This window comes from Atta cephalotes, assembly GCF_000143395.1.
Source record: "Atta cephalotes unplaced genomic scaffold scaffold00036, whole genome shotgun sequence".
NCBI classification, from domain to species: domain Eukaryota; kingdom Metazoa; phylum Arthropoda; class Insecta; order Hymenoptera; family Formicidae; genus Atta; species Atta cephalotes.
This window is the reverse complement of record NW_012130100.1, coordinates 2,782,933-2,802,658: the sequence shown is the minus strand read 5'-3', so window position 1 is coordinate 2,802,658 and position 19,726 is coordinate 2,782,933. Positions and strand designations below refer to the sequence as shown.

General features: G+C 34.5%; 1 protein-coding gene across 1 annotated transcript in view; it reads right to left on the bottom strand.

Annotated features, from left to right (window-relative positions):
- Positions 1 to 19,726, bottom strand: part of LOC105621716 — a 135,732-nt gene that overhangs the window by 46,325 nt on the left and 69,681 nt on the right. The window contains 3 exon segments of the mRNA XM_012203176.1: positions 4,819 to 5,001; positions 5,120 to 5,422; positions 19,360 to 19,579. Coding sequence (XP_012058566.1) covers positions 4,819 to 5,001; positions 5,120 to 5,422; positions 19,360 to 19,579 — 706 coding nt within the window.

Here is a 19,726-nt window from a genome sequence, read left to right as displayed (position 1 = left end):
GTTGCGAAAGTGGTCAAGACANACTTGGAAAACGTTGAAATAGGAAGTCCCTACCCCACCCGCCGTATTATCCAGACGTTGCTCCCTCTGACTATCACTTGTTTCGATCAATGGCACACGGCCTGGCTGACCAGCACTTCCGCTCTTATGAAGAAGTAAAAAATTGGATCGATTCGTGGATAGCCTCAAAAAATGACCAGTTTTTTTCGACGCGGGATTCGTACGCTACCCGAAAGATGGGAGAAAGTAGTGGCCAGCGATGGACAATACTTTGAATCATAAATGTATAACCAGTTTTTTACAATAAAGCCTCGAATTTTGGAAAAAAAACGGCGGAAGCAAAGTTGTACACTAATATAAGTTCAATATGTATATGTAATAATCAGTAATGACTATTTAATTTAACAAAACAAACACTTGATCCTCGAGAATCATTTTCAATGTAACTGCGTACAAAATGGTTGGATATAATAAGGCAATAGGAGTCAAGTAATTCTTGTAATGTAAAAACGAACTATAATAATATAAATGTATTAAAATTATTAAAAGATAAATTTGTTGGGAGTAAAAACGATTTATTGTAAAATAATAATAGAAGGTAACTCACTAAAACAAAAATTCACCATATCGCAAACATTTAAATTCTATCGGTTAGTCAAAAACGTTTTTATATTATATTTTCCGTTAATAGGTGGAGGTGGCTCACTGAAATGAATTAATTGGTAAAAAAATTTTTTTGTAATTATAACATCATATTGTCTCTGAGGATAGCACAAAAGCCGAAACATGTAAGCGAATTAATTATTAATAAAGTTGTTTTGGTAACTGTATTAGTTTGAACATGAATTACCGCTTGACTCCATTTGCGCTGTTATATCCAACCATTTTCATTAAGGCTCATTAAGGAGTCTTTAGGAATTAATTTATGCTCAAATCGTTAAATCCGCTACATAATCAAAATTACATAATTGTTCTAATAGTATATTTATTTGATTTATTTGTCTAATTGTTGTAAAAATTAATGTCGCTGTTATGCAGATTGTGACGCTGTTTGAAAAGCTTTTTTAACTTTCTTCCTGATTACTCTTGTTCTTGGAAATAGGACATAATTGATAAAATTAATGTGAAGTTAATAATGTACGATCACACATAGCAATGTTTGAATTGGTCAATTTCATTTAAACTGTAATTTGTAAGAAATGCTTAGGGCATCGTTTACAAAGATATAAGAACTATGCAATCTAACAAGTATTTCTGACACAAATTTCAGTTTAATTATTATTAATAATAATCACAATACCGAAATGTTTTATGATATTGGTCAACTCCCACATCATTGTAATCGTATATTAACTTCACATTAACTTTGCTGTTTACGTTCTATCTATCTAAGAACAAGAGTAAAAAAGAATAAAAAAAAGAATAAAAAAAACAAAAAGGCATCTCAAACTACACTAGCTGCATAAGAACAAGATTAATTTGTATAGAACAACTATTAGACTATTAAAACAATAATTATGATTATGATCGCGATTTTGATTATGTACTGGATTTAACATTTTGAGTAACAGTAACATTGAAAATGATTCGATAAGGATTGTTTGTTAAATTAAATTTATCCTTATTGACTATATACTGAATTTTTAAATTCCATGTTTTTAGCTCGTAGCTCTTGTCCTTTAATATATTAATTTTAATTATTTCAGCATTTTATTTTACTTCTGTTGAATTATATAAATATTTTATTTTATTTATATTTTTTTTTTAAATTATAAAAAGTATATTTTTAACTTAAATTGATTTTTCATCATCTTACTCACCATTGAAAATCACCTTACCCACATATAGGAGCAAAATGGCAAAATTAACACTTTCTTAAAAAATGTAAATTTCAAAAAATTTTAATTTATTTAATAGTTTCTAACTTTTATAGATTATAAGCGAGACTTCAATGAATTTAAAAACGATTTTTTTTAATTTATTACTTTTAACGTAATCACAGAAATTAGGAAAAATCAACAAACCTTGACAAAAGTAATCATATCCCTTTATCTTTAAGTATTTAACCATATATTAAACTATACAGCAAATACATTGCAAAGCAGTAACGCGATGCATGTGTTTCGAAAAATTATGTTCAGCAAATTTCTGTTTGTTTTTATCTTTAAAATTTATATTTAGAAGTGTTAAATTATTAACATTAAATTAACACTAAATTTTAGACCAGCAACAAGACTTTAAGTCAAGGCTCGGCAAGATTTGCACTTCTCAATCGATTTTCGATTCGGCTCCGTCTCCCGCTATTCCTGTCATCTCTCGCTCCGTGCGCAGTCCAAATGCCGTTCGGCACTTAGGAGCATATAAGTTACAAATAGATATGAGGTACATTTGCTTTAGGCACTAACGCTATAAACTTCATTCTATCTTTTCTTTCATTCATTATATAATTAAGACAGAATGAAGCAACGTGTAAGCACTCAAAGCGAATACATCTAATGAATTTTCAATAGTTTTCACTCTTGAGGTACTACTGTTGAAGCGTCTTTTTAAGTGGTATTCAGTAGGCTTAGTCCACTCATAAAAATGATGAATTGTACGACCAAGTAATTAACCAAACGAAGTGAAATGAAAAATACTTATTCTGATTTTCGGAATCTTTTATTGGCGATATCAGAAACGTCGACTCGCATATCATACATAGCGAGCTGTATAAGATGAGATTCATCGCTTAAGAAAGAATGTCTCTCATTTTCTATAAATTTTATTTTCAAAAAGAATGTTTTACATAAATATGTAGATCCGAACATGAAATGAATTCGAAGTTCGAAATCACAAAGCTTGGGGTATGATAATTCTTTCAACATTTTATAAAAATCGGCACCAGTTTTTTAACCGTTTTTTAGTGAAATATCCTTCTGCAAATCACATAATTCATTTTGCAAGTCAATATGTTCTTCAATTGGCATTGCAAGAGGATTCTCGAAAAGAATTAATTCAGTTTTGAGTTTCTCGAAGCAAGTAAACCGTGTATCGAATTCTATAAGAGAATATAAAAAATGAATATATTCTTTGAAATTGCAGTTATTGTCATGTTCTTCGACAGGAATTTGGCAAGAAGGAAAAAGTGAAAAATATTATTATTTAAGTGAGATTTGAATAACTGCAATTTTCTTCGGAAAGAATCGTGACTAATTGGGAAATATTTTGGTCCTTTGCAGCTTTAAATTAAGAAGTCTAAGTTGATTACTTATATCAGTAATAAAAGCGAGTAAGTAAGAAAAGTGACATCTTTTACAAGAGATATATATATTTGTGAAATGAATTTTGAGTTGTTCATTTCTTATAAGAAAAGGAGAATGTCTTATCTTATTGCAAAAAAAACTTCTATTTTGCAGTTACATTTTGCAGTATTTAACTTAGGCAGTAATTAACTTAGACTTCTTAATTTAAAGCTGCAAAGGATGGACCAAAATATTTCCCAATTAATTATGATTCTTTCCGAAGAAAATTGCAGTTATTCAAATCTCACTTAAATAATAATATTTTTCACTTTTTCCTTCTTGCCAAATTCCTGTCGAAGAACATGACAATAACTGCAATTTCAAAGAATATATTCATTTTTTATATTCTCTTATAGAATTCGATACACGGTTTACTTGCTTCGAGAAACTCAAAACTGAATTCTTAAAACTTAATTCTTTTCGAGAATCCTCTTGCAACGCCAATTGAAGGACATATTGACTTGCAAGATAAATTATGTGATTTGCAGAACAATATTTCATTAAAAACGGTTAATGGAACTGGTGCCGATTTTTACAAAATGTTGAAAGAATCATCATATCCCAAGCTTCGTGATTTTGGACTTCGAATTCATTCCATGTTTGGATCTACATATTTATGTGAGATATCCTTTTTGAAAATGAAACTTATAGGAAATGAGAGACGTTCTTTCTTGAGCAATAAATTTTTGCCTCTTACGGCTCGCTGTATGCGAATTGACATTTCTGGTCTCGCCAATAAAAGATTCCAAAAATCAGAATAAGTATTTTTTATTTCACTTCGTTTGTGTTTAATTACTTGGTCATACAATTCATCATTTTTATCAATGAACTAGGCCTGCTGGGGATACTACTTAAAAAAAAAGGGTCAATAATAGTACCTCAAGAGTGACGTGAAAAACTATTGAAAATTCATTGGATGTATTCGCGTATACGTTACTTTATTCTGTCTTAATTACATAATGAGTGAAAAAAAAGATAGAATAAAGTTTATAGCATGAGCGCCCAAAGCGAGTGCACTTCAAATCTATGTAGCTTATACACTCCTAAGCGCTAAGTGGCATTTGGACTGCGTGCAGAGCGCGAGGGGAATAGCGAGAGGCGGAGCCGAGTCGAAAATCGGCTGAGAAGTGCAAATCTTGCCGAACCCTGTTTTAAGCCCTGCTGTATTTGGATATCTTACTTGTTAGAATCTAACAAGTCTAAGATTTAGATCTAAGATTTAGATGATCTGTAATTTGTGTTAAATTTAAAAATGAAATTTTATTCATTATTTCATATGCCTTGCATTCTAATATATACTTCATATATATAAATGTATATTTTTAACCTTTATGTTTTTTATACACATTATGAAATTACAAATAGAAACGACTATTTTTTTTTGAAATCAAGAATTATATACCGCCTGAAACTTTTAAAGTACTTTTAAAATAACGTCTTTTTTTATTCCTATAATATGAAACAATAATAATATGGATTAATATTTGAAATATTTACATTTAATAATAATATTTAATATCTATATTACTTTACTTACTATTAAAAATGGGTCTGTGATCTCTATCAAATCTAATAAAACTTCGCTGGATCAGTGAGTGTCCGAATCGATAAGCCGCTGTAGAAAATGAATTTGCAATGGTGGGATTTACTGTCGGATCATATCCTTTGTAGTAATCTTTTTTATGAACTTCCAAATCAAAAATTTTCATCACCTGAGGGCCTGGAAAACTTTACTAGTGCTTTTATTTTAGAACGCTTTATCAATTTTTAGTCTTTATGATACTATCGATAATATTATCTTCAAGTGACAGTAACTACTGAATTGAAAGTTGTCTTACCAAGAATGATCGGCAGAAATTCTCGATAAGTTATATGTTGGACTATTGCGCCAACGATTCTTCGTGCTTCTTGAAAAAGTTTCTCGTCGCTCCAATGAGAATTTAAGGCTGATAATTCCGTGGCTATCCTGTTGTGCAATCTTAAAAAAACGATGTGCAGGGACGTAAGAGCAGGTTGCTCACTTAGACGTCCGTCACCGGCTCGGAAACAAGTTGTAGACAAAGACCCGCGTTTGCATAAATCCGATTTATGTTTCAAAAGTGATGATCTTCGCGCCTGTATTCTTCCGTATTGCAGTAAGCCTAGAGAATTAAAGTTCGAGTTGAGAAATAGGGATTCCACTAAACAGGAACACTATTCTTTGGACCAGGTTGCCTCCAATTTGATTTATATAGAGTTTCTATTTAGTATTTGGAATGTAGAATCACATAGAAAAGAAATTATTCGATTGCACTTTCTGCAATCATATTGTTTTTCTCATATTCCCATATTTGTTTACATACCATAAACATAGGATCCCCGATTATCACTATTTATGTAAACATAAGATCTCAGCCGATGGATTATATAAACATGATACGTGTGATGATCTGCTATGCGTTCCGCATTTTTTTTGCCGCCACTGCCGCCGCCGCACCCATTTCAAAATGCGTCACGGTATTATATGATAATGCGAACAAAAAAATTATTAAAATATTAAATATTTTATAGCCGATATTAAAAAAAATGTAAAATTTTTTACTTTCTCCTCCTCTTCCTCCTCCTCCCTCTCCTCCCTTCCCCTTCCATCCTCTCTTCCTCCTCTTCCTCCATTTTCCCTTCCCTTCTTCCGCCACTCTTTCCCCCACTTGAAAAAATACGGTATAGTATTAAAAAATTTTGAAAAAATTCGTAGAGTTCTATGAGAAAAAAATTAACAATTTTTATCTCTTGCAGTTTTTCTGTAAAGTTGAGTAAAAAATTATTGGAGACCAATTTTCGGCAATTTTTAACAATTAATATCTTGTTGCGCAAATTGTAAAATCGTAGAGGACTTTTTCCCAGTTTAGTCCATTCTGCCCTTATGCTAAAAATTTATCATTATTTTCCAAATACTCTATATACACTCACACGAAAAACAGGCCACATAAATTTTAGCACTAATTTTTAAATAGCAATAACTCAGTGAAAAATCATGTAGCGAGATATTTAAAAAAGCTGAAATCTCTACTTTTCAGACCGGTATTTCAAAAAATGTCTTGCCGATATTTTATGAAATTACACAAACATAAATGAAGATGTGTTCAATCTCAAAATTTTTTACGAAATTTGAGAATTTGAATTTTATTTGAAGCAAAGAGGGTCATTTTTACTTCAACGTTGAATAATTCGGTGAAAAAAAATCATACAGAACTCAACAAAAAAGCAAATTAAAGGTAAAGATTCAGTCTTTCGAAAACTGTAAACGGCATTTGTGCATAATTTTTAATTCGTGCCGTGGAATTTCTCAAATTTCGTAAAAAATTTTGAGGTTAGATACATCTTCATTTATTTTGATTGACTTTGAAATCTACTTTTGACTTCTCCAGTCAATTTATAGTCGACTTTAGTCAACTTTGTGTTATTTGGGAATTGACGAGAACAAGCTGTTTAAGCACATCATGAGTGGTATTCCAAACGTCGCGTTGCACCAACAGACGCGCATGTAGGGATTTACTTTAATTGATTCTCTCCTAAAAGCATTCGACAGGATAATGTTGCGGGATCGCGGTGCGATCAATTTAAGTCAGTAGAATGTGCGAAACGATGAACCGGCTGGAGGCGGGCGGTATGAGTGAATCGGCGCGATCGATGAGAAGAGTGATGGTAGGAACGATAGTAGAGGAAGAGCAGCAGATGAGGCATTGCTTTAATTACGATTCTCGAGGACATCTTAATGTCCAACAAAGAATCTCGATACTAAATGTCGTAAATATAAGCACATCACATCAAACTGTCCCAAAAAGGATAATTTAGCAAAAAAAATGTTTCGTCGATTTCTCATAAATCGCAAAAAATATACGAAAGATGTGCGAATAGGAGATAGAGTTATTACCGCACTGATGGACATGGAAAGCAATATATGCGAGCTAGTAGTAGTATATAGTAATATATAGTGTGAGTACATGGCGATCGCCGAGATCACAAGCTTCGGCAACGGAGTTTTGTGGAGTGGAAGATTTTCGTGCGTCGGCCTCTGAGGAATTTCGAATACGATCGACGGTCACATTTGTTCAATGTTTATTCTGATCGTCCCGGATACTGTTTTACAATATGGATTACATATCGGCGCGGATTTTCTAAGCACAGTGGAAGTTAATTTTAAATGAGGTAATTTCGATTATTCCGATTTACGAACAGACCGTTGACGCGGCCGGAAATATTTGTGATTGATATACAGATCACAAGCGTGACTGACATGTCGAGCAAGATGCCGAGAGCATAGAAATGCTATAATAAATTTGATGGAGAATTACCAGTCAAAAGTTGCAGAAAAGCGATATAAAAATGTCAATTATTTTAAAGGATGAACCGGTGTATACACAACAAGTATATCAACAAAAAATGGTTGTCACAAGTCGAGAGAAAAATATTAATTCTCAGATTAGCGAATAGGAAAAGGATATAGTCTGACCTTCGATCTCTGATTTTGTGAAGTCTGTCGTTTTAGTAAAAAAAAGGAAGATTCCTCTAGATTATTTGTTTCTCTAGATTATCAAATATTAAATAGGAAAATAAGTAAATATAATATATATAATATATAAAAGATTTATTCTCTTTAAAAGAGAATAAATTCTTATTTTAAGTATGATATTGTATGAGTATTTCTAAAACTTTGAATGAATACATTTTAAGATTACTAACGAGAAAATATTCTTTATTGTTGTTGAAAGTAATCGTTACTTAAAAGAAGAAAGATGAAATGATTAATTGCTTTTCTTAGCAATAGAATGATATTTTTCAGTGTGTACGTATGAACATACGTACGTTCATACATATGTTTACATGCTTACACACATACAAGAGTCGTCCAATAAGTCAGGTGAAAAAGCGATAAAATTATCTATTTTTCGAAAAATTTTTTTTCTTTTCGACGTAGCCTCCTTGAAGCTCTACACATTTAATTCAGCGGTGATTCAATTTTTTGATCCCTTCGGAAAAGTAAGAAGTCTCGAGGCCTTAAAAATATGTATCCACAGCAATGATGACTTTCTTATTGAATGAAAATTTCTTTATACCGAGCCAGATCTTAAGGTTTGGGAATAGGAAAAAGTTACAAGGAGCCAAATCAGGACAATAGGTGGATGGGGCAGCAATTCGAACCTTAATTCATATTATTTTGCTATTGCACTATGGAGGTGTGAGCCGGAGCGTCGTCATAGTAAAAGAGGATTTTTTTACGCGCCAATCTCGGCCATTTCGTTTGCAGCTTTTCAAATGATTCAAAAGTGTAAAATAATATGCTCCTGTTTGACTTTTCTAAGTAGTCAATGAAGATGATTCCTTGGGAATTTAAAAAAAGTGGTCATTATCTTCTTGTCATCAACAAAACAATTTTCGCCTTCATCGGCGCACATTCACCAGGCAATTTTGATTTGAATGTGTAATAATGGATCCAAATCTTATCTATAGTCAATCGACATCAAAAGTCTTGTGGATTGCGCTTAAGCATCGATGAACACTGTTGCGAAATGTCTTTTCATATGCGTTTTTGGTCAATGATCAGCAATCCCAGCACTCATAGTGTACAAAATTTTTTCATTTCTAATTCGTTGTGCATATTATGCACCATATCTACTGAGATGCATCTCAGCTATGTTATGCATCTTCATTCGGCGATCTTCCATTTTTGGCGTAGTGACTTCAACTGGATGTCCGAAGCAAACTTCATCTTTGGTCCGATTTTTTTGAATTCATTAATCCAAAAATAAGCGGTTTTCAATGGTGCAGAGTGAACATCGTCCAACTCGGCTTTGATCTATGAAGTCGTCCATTTTTTTAAATAAAAATGTTTAATCACTGCACGGAATTCACTTTTTCTCATTTTTACGATTGCTGCCATGCTCATTTCCAACGTCTGCCACACGTAAGCGTCTCTTTGGCTGAAACTTGGTGTGAGACAGTTTGAATAGTATTACTTCTTAGCCATATACTACACAGTTTATTATGGCGCCATCTCGCCAAAATTTACCTGATTATTGAACGACACTTGTTGACATATAGAGTGTATAAGCTTAAATCCGCTGTTTGCTCATAGGTGACATTAGTGAGCGTACAAAGCTACCCTGGGCATACAACACACTTTTTTTTAAGTGTTTGACATCTGTCAACATTAACCAGTGCACATCATCAGCAATTTCATACAACAACATACATTTTTTCTTTCGCAATCATGTTTTTTACTAAAAAAAAAAGCGGGAAGCTTTGCTTTTCTGTTTCAATTTAAAGAAATCGGCTGTCGAATCGAATGCTTGTGTATAAAGGCCTATGGCGACGATGCTTTATCGGAAACAACGTGCAGAGATTGATTTCGCCGGTTCAATGATGACAATTTTGACCTGAGTGACAAGAAGCGTGAAAATCGGTCCAGGAAGGTTGAGGACTGTCAATTGCAGGCTCTTTTGGACGAGGACGATACCCAATCGCAAAAAATGCTTGCCGAGCAATTGGATGTTTCTCAAGCAGCCATTTCCATGCGGCTACGTGCCATGAGGAAGGTTCAAAAGATCGGAAAATGGGTGCCGCATGAACTGAACGATAGGCAGATGAAACGACGCCAAAACACATACCAAATTCTGCTTACTAGACAAAAAAGAAAATTCGTTCCTGCATCGGATTGTGACAGGCGATGAAAAATGGATCTATTTTCAGAAACCTTGGGTTGATCCCGCTCAACCATCAACATCCTCAAGACCAAATCGCTTCGGACGGAAGACGGTGCTGTGCGTTTTGTGGGATCAGGAGGATGTCATCTACTTACGAGCTGTTAAAATCTGGTGAAACTGTTAATGCTCATCGCTACGACCAACAACTGATCAAATTGCACCGTGCTCTGCGTGAAAAAAGGCCGCATTATCGGAAAAGACATGACAAGCTGATATTCCTTCACGATAACGCACCATCGCACACGTCAACAATGGTCCAAAATTACTTAGAGACACTCAACTGAGAAGTGCTACCCTATCCCGCTTGCTCACCAGACCTGGCACCTTCTGACTATCTGTTTTCGATGGACCACGCGCTCGCTGAGCGGCACTTCGATTCTTACGAAGACGTCCGAAAATGGCTTGATGAGTGGTTTGCCTTGAAAGATGAGGAATTTTTTTGGCGTGATATACACAAATTTCCCGAAAGATGGGAAAAATGTATAGTTAGCGAGGGCATGTATTTTGAATAAATTTGTTTTTGCTTCCTAGGAAAAAAAAAATGTGTTTTTCTGACTAATAAACAGCGGATTTAAGCTTATATCTGGTATGTATTACAGGAGAAAGGAAAAGAAATACGTAATTGTTGAGATAATAAACGCCTTCTTATTCATCCATTTACCATTACTGATGCAGAACGCTAAGATTGTGAGAGGAACTGGAGCGGTTACTGGAGCGTTGACATCCATGGCGTTGCCGCTCTTATGGAGAACAGAGACCTCCTCCCTCTCTTACATTACTATTTTTGATTTTACAACTTTTCCATTCTTCTCTCTTTTTTGCACGCAACATTATATACAAGCTCGCGAATATGTATATATTTCTTAGTTTTCCTACCTTTCACTTTGTATTCAAGATCAGCTATTAAAGTATGCTAAGACACGATGTTGTTTCTTGATTTTTTATTCCTGCGCCTCAACAGGTGGTCCCAGATATGCAAAAAAAAAGAGAATAGGCTTTGAAATACAAGTGAAGTTTTTACCGAACTGCAGGAAGAAAGAATCGGCAGGAAGATTCACTTAGCGTCTAGTGTAGAACCGTACGAGTTAAAAATCGCGTGTGCATCGTCGAAACACAAAATTGCTCAAGATGGCAGAAAAACTAGAAATTTTGCACATAGCAAAATTTTTGATGGAAAGAACTATCAGCAATGAAAGTTCCAGTTAACGTGTACCCTGCGTGCAAAGAAAATTGACGAGGTAGTGACGGGCATCTTGATAAAGCCAGGTCTGGAAAATGCGGCAAAACTCAAAAAGCTGAAAATATAGTTGAAGAAGGATATTGCTACCGTGTATGTCATAACGTCCATCATGGAATTCTCGCAAGTCACGTTGGTACAGAACTGCACGAGCTCGAAGAAGATTCTACAAAAGCTGAACTCTATCTACGAGGAAAAGACCAAGTTAAACAAGATGCTAGTACATGAGAAGTTCTATCAATATAAGATGGAAAGCTCTGATTCGATCTCGCAGCACATAGCAAAAGTAGAGAATCTTGTGCAAGGAGAATCAATCAGCGACAGTTAACAAAGATACCAGGAAGTCTTCCAGTCAAAATATAACGGCGTTCAGAAAGCATGACTATCTTTGGATGAGACCTACAGCCAATCTAACGTGGCTGCTTGACGAAAAAGCACGTTGAGGGCGACTATAATCAACGCCGATTAACTTAATCGACGATTAATTCAATCAGCAGTATAGTCAACAGCAAGACTGTTGTTCTTATCCTTATCATATACTTTTCTTTGTGTTCTACTTACTTGTGTAAAAGTAAGTATAAAAGTCTTCTATTTATAATAATAATTTTGCTGAATGAATTAATCGTCGATTAAGTTAATCGGCGTTGGTAACAGTCGCCTTTAGACACGAACGAGGCCAATAAAACTGCTTTCAGCACAGTTGCGGAAAAGAAGAAAAGCATTCAAACGAAATCTTCCAAACTCAGTATAGTGTGCTTTAACTGCAACACAAAGGAGCATTTTGCAAAAAATTGCCTTGCTCCGCCGAAAAATAATGAAAATCGTGGATACAATGATAAGAAGAGCAATAATCTTGGAAACATGACGGCATTCAATGCAAAGTATAGCAGCGGACTACAAGAATTAACAAATCCAAAAGAATCATGAATTATGGACAGCGGTGCATCCGTTCACATGTGTTATCGTCGGGATTTCTTCTCTATATTTCAAGAGGTACAAGAGCAAGTGGAAACGACTTTCAGTCAAAGGGAAAGATACAATTAAAATAAAAAAAAATCATCAATGATGAGTGGTATAAATCCATAATAAATGAAGTTCTACATTCAAATTAAGAAAAATTTATTCTCGGAAGGCATCATTACAAAAAAAGGAATGAAAATAATAAATGAAGACAATAGAGCTCACGTCTATGACGGAAACAGGTTAGTAGCCAATGCAATTAGAGAAGCAAATAATTTATACCGAATGTTGTTTCGTACAGTTCCGTCAAGTAAATAATCTAATCACAAGCGAGAATGCAAGTATGGCATGAAAGATTAGGACACAAGCAAGCGCTACATAAAATGATGAACAAAAATCTGGTTCAAGGAATTTTCTAATACAAGTTCCAATTTCTTTTATAAATCATATGTAAAGGAGAAGTAACAGATTACCATTCTCTCGATCGAATGATAACCAGCGGTTAGAATCAGGTGAAAAGATTTATAGTGGATCTATGCGGATAGTGGATTTATGCGGATCAATGTCAATAGCTTCATTCGGAAGATTTAAGTTTCTTGTAGTTTTCAAAGATGTCTGCATCAACTGTAGGAGTCTGCATCTACTTCAGAAGACACAAATCAAATGCATTTGAAAAATTTTAAAAATTCCTAAACAAAATAAAAAACAGATTTAAGCGGCGAGTGAAGATTCTTCATACTGATAACGGTGCGGAGTATTGCAACGAAGACATGAGAAATTTCTTAAACAAGAAAGGAATAAAACATGAGACGACAGCCCCCTATACCTGAGCAAAACGGGCGAGCCGAGAGAGACATGTGGACAATAATAGAAAGTGCTCATTCAATGATCATCGCTAAGGACATATCGAAATATCTTCGGAAACTGTATTCGGCTGATTATATATTGAACAGGACAGCGACTACCACTCCGTTTGCAAACACCGAATACCACTCCGTTTGAGTTGTGGACGGGTCGCAAATCATCCTTGTCGCATTTAAGAGTTTTTGGCAGTACGACGTATATGCATGTTCTCAAACAGTTCAGGGACAAAGTGTCATTGAAATCTAAACAAATGATTCTTGTTGGATATAACGACGAATTTTCGAACTATGATCTCTTTAAGACAATCATCAAAAAGATTAAAATATCAAGACATGTTATTTAAGGGACTACATACACTTAGAAACTTTGAAAAAACGCATTTTTCGTTTTTTGCATATTCGAAAAATTTGAAGTCTTCAGAATATCCTTTGCAAGTTTCAAAGTGATTCCTTGAAAATTGTCAGAAATATAGCGAAAAAGATCTAAGCGATCTAATAAATAAAAGATCTAATTTGACAATGCAGGGCTACGATAGATGTGTTATAATCCTTTGCATGATAGTTTTTTGTTATTTAAGCTGACGGTTTGCAGTATGTGCAGGAATAAACACGTTTCTTTCGTCAGTAGCTATGTTCGTAGTCCAATTATTCGTTTCGATTTAATTATAAGCGCAGTAGAGAGATCGTTGTAGAAAATAATTTTGTGATAAAAATGGAAAGGAAAAAGGTTCCAGAAAAGCTCAACCAGGCAATTTTAGAAAAGATAAGAAAAGGAAAAGTCTGCATCCTCTCAATAAATACGAAACAGAAAAAGCGACAACGAATATCAGCGTCTCGGCGAAAAAATTAAAAACAGCAAACAAGTTTCTGAAGAATAAAGGAATCGAATATCGCATTTTAAATTTCATCACTGTGTTCTCAACAATTTCTGAGCATGTAAAGTGCAAAGTATGTGATTCTAATGTGGAGTTTAAAGTAGGAAGCTCTCGGGGACTTGGTTTTAAAATTTTGATTGTGTTCATCTTGCAATCCAATTTCAATTCTATCATGTCCGTTCAGCATATGAAATTAATAGACAATTCATATTTGTTATGCGTTTATTGGGTATCTATAATAAATTGAGCAAGAAAATTTTGTTGGGCTAATGGATTTGCCTCTTGTCAAATTACGTACGATGTAATCATAAAAAAGATTTCATCTTTTTTTTTGCGATTTTTTTCTAAGCCGTGAAAGAAGAAATAAAAGAAACCTGCATAGAAAAAGAGTGTAAAGATACTTCCGAACCTTACAGTTTGTGAGGACGACACCAATTCATTTCATTGTCTGGTGTTTCTTCTATTATTGGATATTGCATTGGGAAAATTCTGGACCTTATTGTAAAATCGAACTATTGTAGAGTGAAAGAATGCGAATATTGGAGTATACGTCAAAATACTGCTGAATACGAGGAAAGTAAAACACAGAAAAGTGCTTACCGAATTACGAAGGGTCCGAAAAAATGGAGGTTGACTCAATGGTGGAAATTTTTCGAAGATCTATGGAACGTTTCACAGTCAAGTATACCAATTATTACATTGAAGATGGCGACTCCAAGACTTACTCAGTATTGTTAATGCGGCCCCATGCGGTCTCGGAGATCGAAACAAATTAACTAGAAAAATAAGCTCATTTATTATGGTTTAGCCATTCGGAGAAATTGTAATTCAAAGGACAAAATGAAGACGTCAATCTGAGCAATTCTATTATAGCTCTACAGATGAAAAACTACATCATGAAAGTTGCCCAGAAGGACTCAATAGGACTCAGTGTAGCTAACAACGAGCAAAAGCCGATGCTACCCTTGACGCCTACAAGCACGATTACATGTCATTGCCTCACGATGTCTTGGAAGCTGGATATATTCGACCAATTTACGACGACTTGAGTAAGGACACTTTGTTAGAGCGCTGCTCAGGCTTTACGCAAAATAATAATGAAGCTTCAATAACATTATTTGGAGAATTGCATTGAAAATTTTAAACAACGGTTTTTATCGTAAAAATAGCGGCGTATATTGCCGCATGAATCTTCAAGGCCCATTGAAGGCAAATCAGATACACTATATATGTATTTTCTTTATTTTCCATCTATAGCGAGCCCTTGTTATCTTGCATTTTTTGTGATGTCTAAAGTTCTATACTTCTATAGTCTGCAAACATTTATCTTAAGTATTTCACATACATCGCCTATAAATACAGCCTCGCTATGACGAAGGATACTTCTCAGTGTCAAGTCTTGTCCGTACAAAGTTGTCATATCTTGTGTGAAGCTTATGTTTTGAGCAAAAAGAAGAAAATGAAATTTTTTGTTAACCAACCTGTTAAAAAAGGAAAATGTTATTAGTGATAATGATGATGTAGAAGTGGAGGAGGATGATTCGGTCAAGGAGGCTGAAGAGATAGAGATCGAAGAGGAGGAGATTGAAAAGAAGGAAGAGGAGGAAAAGAAAGTTTCTGCTGGAGAGCGCTTCTGCTGGAGAAGTCTGGTTTTCCTTCCCAAATCAATTTGAATGACTCTGAGGAAATCCCTCAATTCATGCCCGATATAACTAATGAATTGGACTTAGGCTAAGGACTGTCTACCTTCTTAGCTGTCTTGGGAAGAAGAAGATGGAGGAGGAATAGGAATTTGTTCAGCAGAGGAGAGGAAGAGGAGGAAGAGGAAAAGGAGAAACAGGAGGAGGAGGAGAAAAAAAGAGGAAGAGGAGAAAAAAAAAGAGGAGGAGAAGAAAGAGGAGGAAGAGGAAGAAGAATCTTTTTACATTTTCTTTTAAAAAAAAATAATCGGCGCTTTTTTGTTTTGCTTTACCATATAATATATATATATATATATATAATACCATAACGCATTTTGGGATGGGTGCGGGGCGACAGCGGCGGCAGCGAAAAAAATACGCATAGCAGAACGTTATCACACGTTTACGTATCACGTTTATGTAATCTGTCGTTCAGGATCCTATGTTTACATAAACAGTGATATTCAGAATCCTATGTTTATGTAAACAATAATACAGCCGGGAACCTTTTCCGCGCTAATTCCCCCCCTCCTCTCTCACACACTCACTTCTCCTCAGATCTCTGGCTTAAAACCTGCTATATACTCTTACTGGCGTTCATTCAATTTATATACGGATATACAGATTTTCCGATTTTTACTTAAAAATAACAATAACTTTGAATGACTCCCTCAGGACATAATTCCTTTTTTATGTGATTCTACATTCCAAATACTAAAAAAAATACTACACGAGTTAAATACTATATACAGGACCAGTTTAATTCGGTCGGAATTAATTTGAATTTTTCGTTACATGGTAACTTTAGCACATTGCAATAAATGTCCAGTGCTTTTGATCGGAAATAACCTAGTGTTCTAGTGTTTTCTATGATCAATTTCGATCGGATTCAGGATTGAAGTGATGAACTTTATCCATTGTAATGTAATTTTCGATTACATGTGAATAAAATATGAACGTCGTATGCCTACCAATTAAAATTTCATCAGATAAATCTATAATCTGATTGAACATTAGACTTGAACGGATAAAAAAGAATATTTTATTCAATCAAGTTTTATATTTAATCACATATGCTGTATCCGATCCGATGAAATATCCGATGAAAAAATAACCGATCAATTGGAAGGCGTTTACCAATCACAGAATAGTTGGTCACATGATCAGTGATTGTTTCCATAAACTCTGTAGGCTGGCATTACTACAATATACATTTGTAATACATTGCTAATGATATTGAGGTCACCAAGCGAACATGTGTCTCTAACGAGTTTGATTTTTATTGCACATTCTTTCTTATTCTTTGCTGTATTCTTGGTTTATTCTTATTTATATAACCTGCAATGTCCGTATTAAAAAAGAAATGTGTGGCGACGAAATTTTCTATGATATTAAAATCCAGGATATAAAAACAGTGACTTTTACTCTCATGACTTTTAATCTCATTTTCATTAAATATTGTTTTAATTTTTAATCAATGTTTTCTGTTTTTCATTATTATGATCATGATGGAAAAATATGATCTATCGGATAATTTAGTCGATTAAGAGGATGCTAGAGCCGTCTGTATTACCGATAAAATTCTAAATTCGATAGTAATGACTTCTTTCATTCATTTCTTATACTTATTACATATCGTTGTGTCTCCTTCAGATGCATTTATCTGTCTTTATCTAATATATTGCAACGCCATCTTTTAGAAGATTGAACATCTACTGCTAGACACATCTATTGCTTTGTTTATCATTCCGAGTTTTCTCTTAGCGTTCGTATACACGTCATTCGTAAATCGATATAAATCTTTCTTTTGAAGCTTTTAGCTTAGTTTCATGATTGACAATGTTGTTTGTACATGTCTTACGCTGAGTGATGCACTATCGTGTGGTTCATATGAGCTATAAAGCTTTTGTATTAAGGAAACATCTACGTCAGATAACAGCTCTACTTGAAGTTGAGCTGAAAAAATGTAAGTTTTTAACTTTTTTCCGATTTTAGTATAAAATCTATTGTAGCACTCCCAAATTTTGTGTCTACTTTAATCCTGTAAAAAGAATTTTGATTCCGTTTAGTAAATTTGGAGATTTATATCAATCGGTAAAGTTCCGGTAATTTGGCCACTCCAGCATCCCCTTAATGTTATCCGATCAAAAATATATGCGTGCAAATATTTAATCAGACATAATCAATCGAATAATCCGTTCAAAAAATAAACAGATATTTCTCATCGCACATTCCGATGAATCTATTTCCGATTAAATGTGACCGAATTTTTTTACCGATCAAAATAATCGTAAATATCCGTTTATTACTTTTTGAAAGGATAATTCGATTATTACGATCTGAAAAAGCCTGTATATTTTTTTAATGTAGACGACTATTGGCGCTCAGATATTTATATGAAACGTGTATAATCTCAAAATGAGTTAATGAGATCAGAATTAATGAGATCAAGTACAACTGAAGAGTGACGATAATTGAAGCGCTTCGTGCCGGACATTCGCCGACTGAAATTATTCATCAGATACCCACGCTCGATCCTTTACGACATTGCGCAAAAGTATACAAATGTGAAGAAGTCCGAAGAAGATTCTGCTAACCCGACGAAGCAGAGTTATTCAAGAAAAAAGACTGCAAGGATCCCAGCTGTCATCCAAAGCTCAAGAGCTCATTTCGGAAAACTTAGGGGTATCGCTTCGGAAATTGTCTACCTGGGGTCTACTATATTGAGGATAAGTGAGATGACCACTTTCGAATCGTCGAAGAGGATTTGTACGTCTTATGTACTCAAGATATGGCAAATGTTGTCTGAGAATATTAAGGCCAAGAGAGTTGTCCGCTGTTTTTTGCTTCTTTATTTGTTGAAGCACGAAGCCGCAGGTCGCCTCAGATTTTTTTCCGATAAGATTTTTACTGCTGACGCAAAAGTGCCGGAGGAACGACCGCTGACTCGCTCATAATCTCCAGATTGTCCCCATAATAACCAGAACAAAGTTTCCGGCATGTTCACGTCCTAAATGTCGTCTCCAATGAGAATGACATACATCATACCGCCTTATTTAAAAAAAAAAAGAAAAATCATGAAGGAAATTTATCTCTAGATTCTAAGAACTGTACTAAATCCATAGATGGAAACTACGGCCTCCGGAAGGTCGTATATTTTTCAACAGGATGGCGCAACCGACTCACGCAAGACATTTAGTGCAAAAAATTAGCTTTTTCACAACGTGAACATGTTTTGGTCCAAGGAATTCTGCTCTCCTAGTAGTTCAAATTTAAATCTCTTAGATTATTTCATTTGAGACATTATTAAAAAAATGTCTAACAAATTCAAACACCCCAACACCACATGACAACTTTTCAAGCCATTATTGAGACAACAGTCATGAACAAGGAGCAATTAAAGAGAACGTCCTTTAGACAAGGAATTAATACAGTGATCGCAGCAAACGGGGATTATACTGATTCAGAGAGGAAATTCAGAGAGGGTCCTTCAAGCAACGTATCAAAAAATTTTTGTGTATTTTCTGAATAAAAAATTTTTTCTGAATAAAATGACGTTTTAATAAACTGATTGTTTTGTCCAGATTTAGCTGATTTTATGCATCCTATAAAAATATTATATAAATTGAAGGCCGAAAGAATAGTGTTACTGTTAAGGTATTAGAAAAGATATTTTTCGTTTTTCTCTTTTTCCTTTTCTATCGAATTGAAGTGCACTTACCATTCCGAAATATTCTCAGACTGTCACTATGCATGACATTACTACTGTAAACCACGGAGGCATCCAAATAACTGGTCACTTGGGATAATTGTTCTCTCGGGCCAAATTCACAGCCCTCCTTAGGAGCTGGTCCGCTTCTGAGAAATTCCAAACACCTTACACCCAAAGGACCATAGAAATTATCGCGCAAATTCACTGCTATCGGAAGACACTCTGGATGCTGTATGATTTACATATACATATTAGAAGTAGGATTATCAAACCTTATGTGGCCTAATATTTAATATGATCTATTCATTGTTTTTAGAAATACGTTTTTAGAGATAGTGTCTCGGCGCTAAGGAAAACGCATAGCGTTTTAACGCGA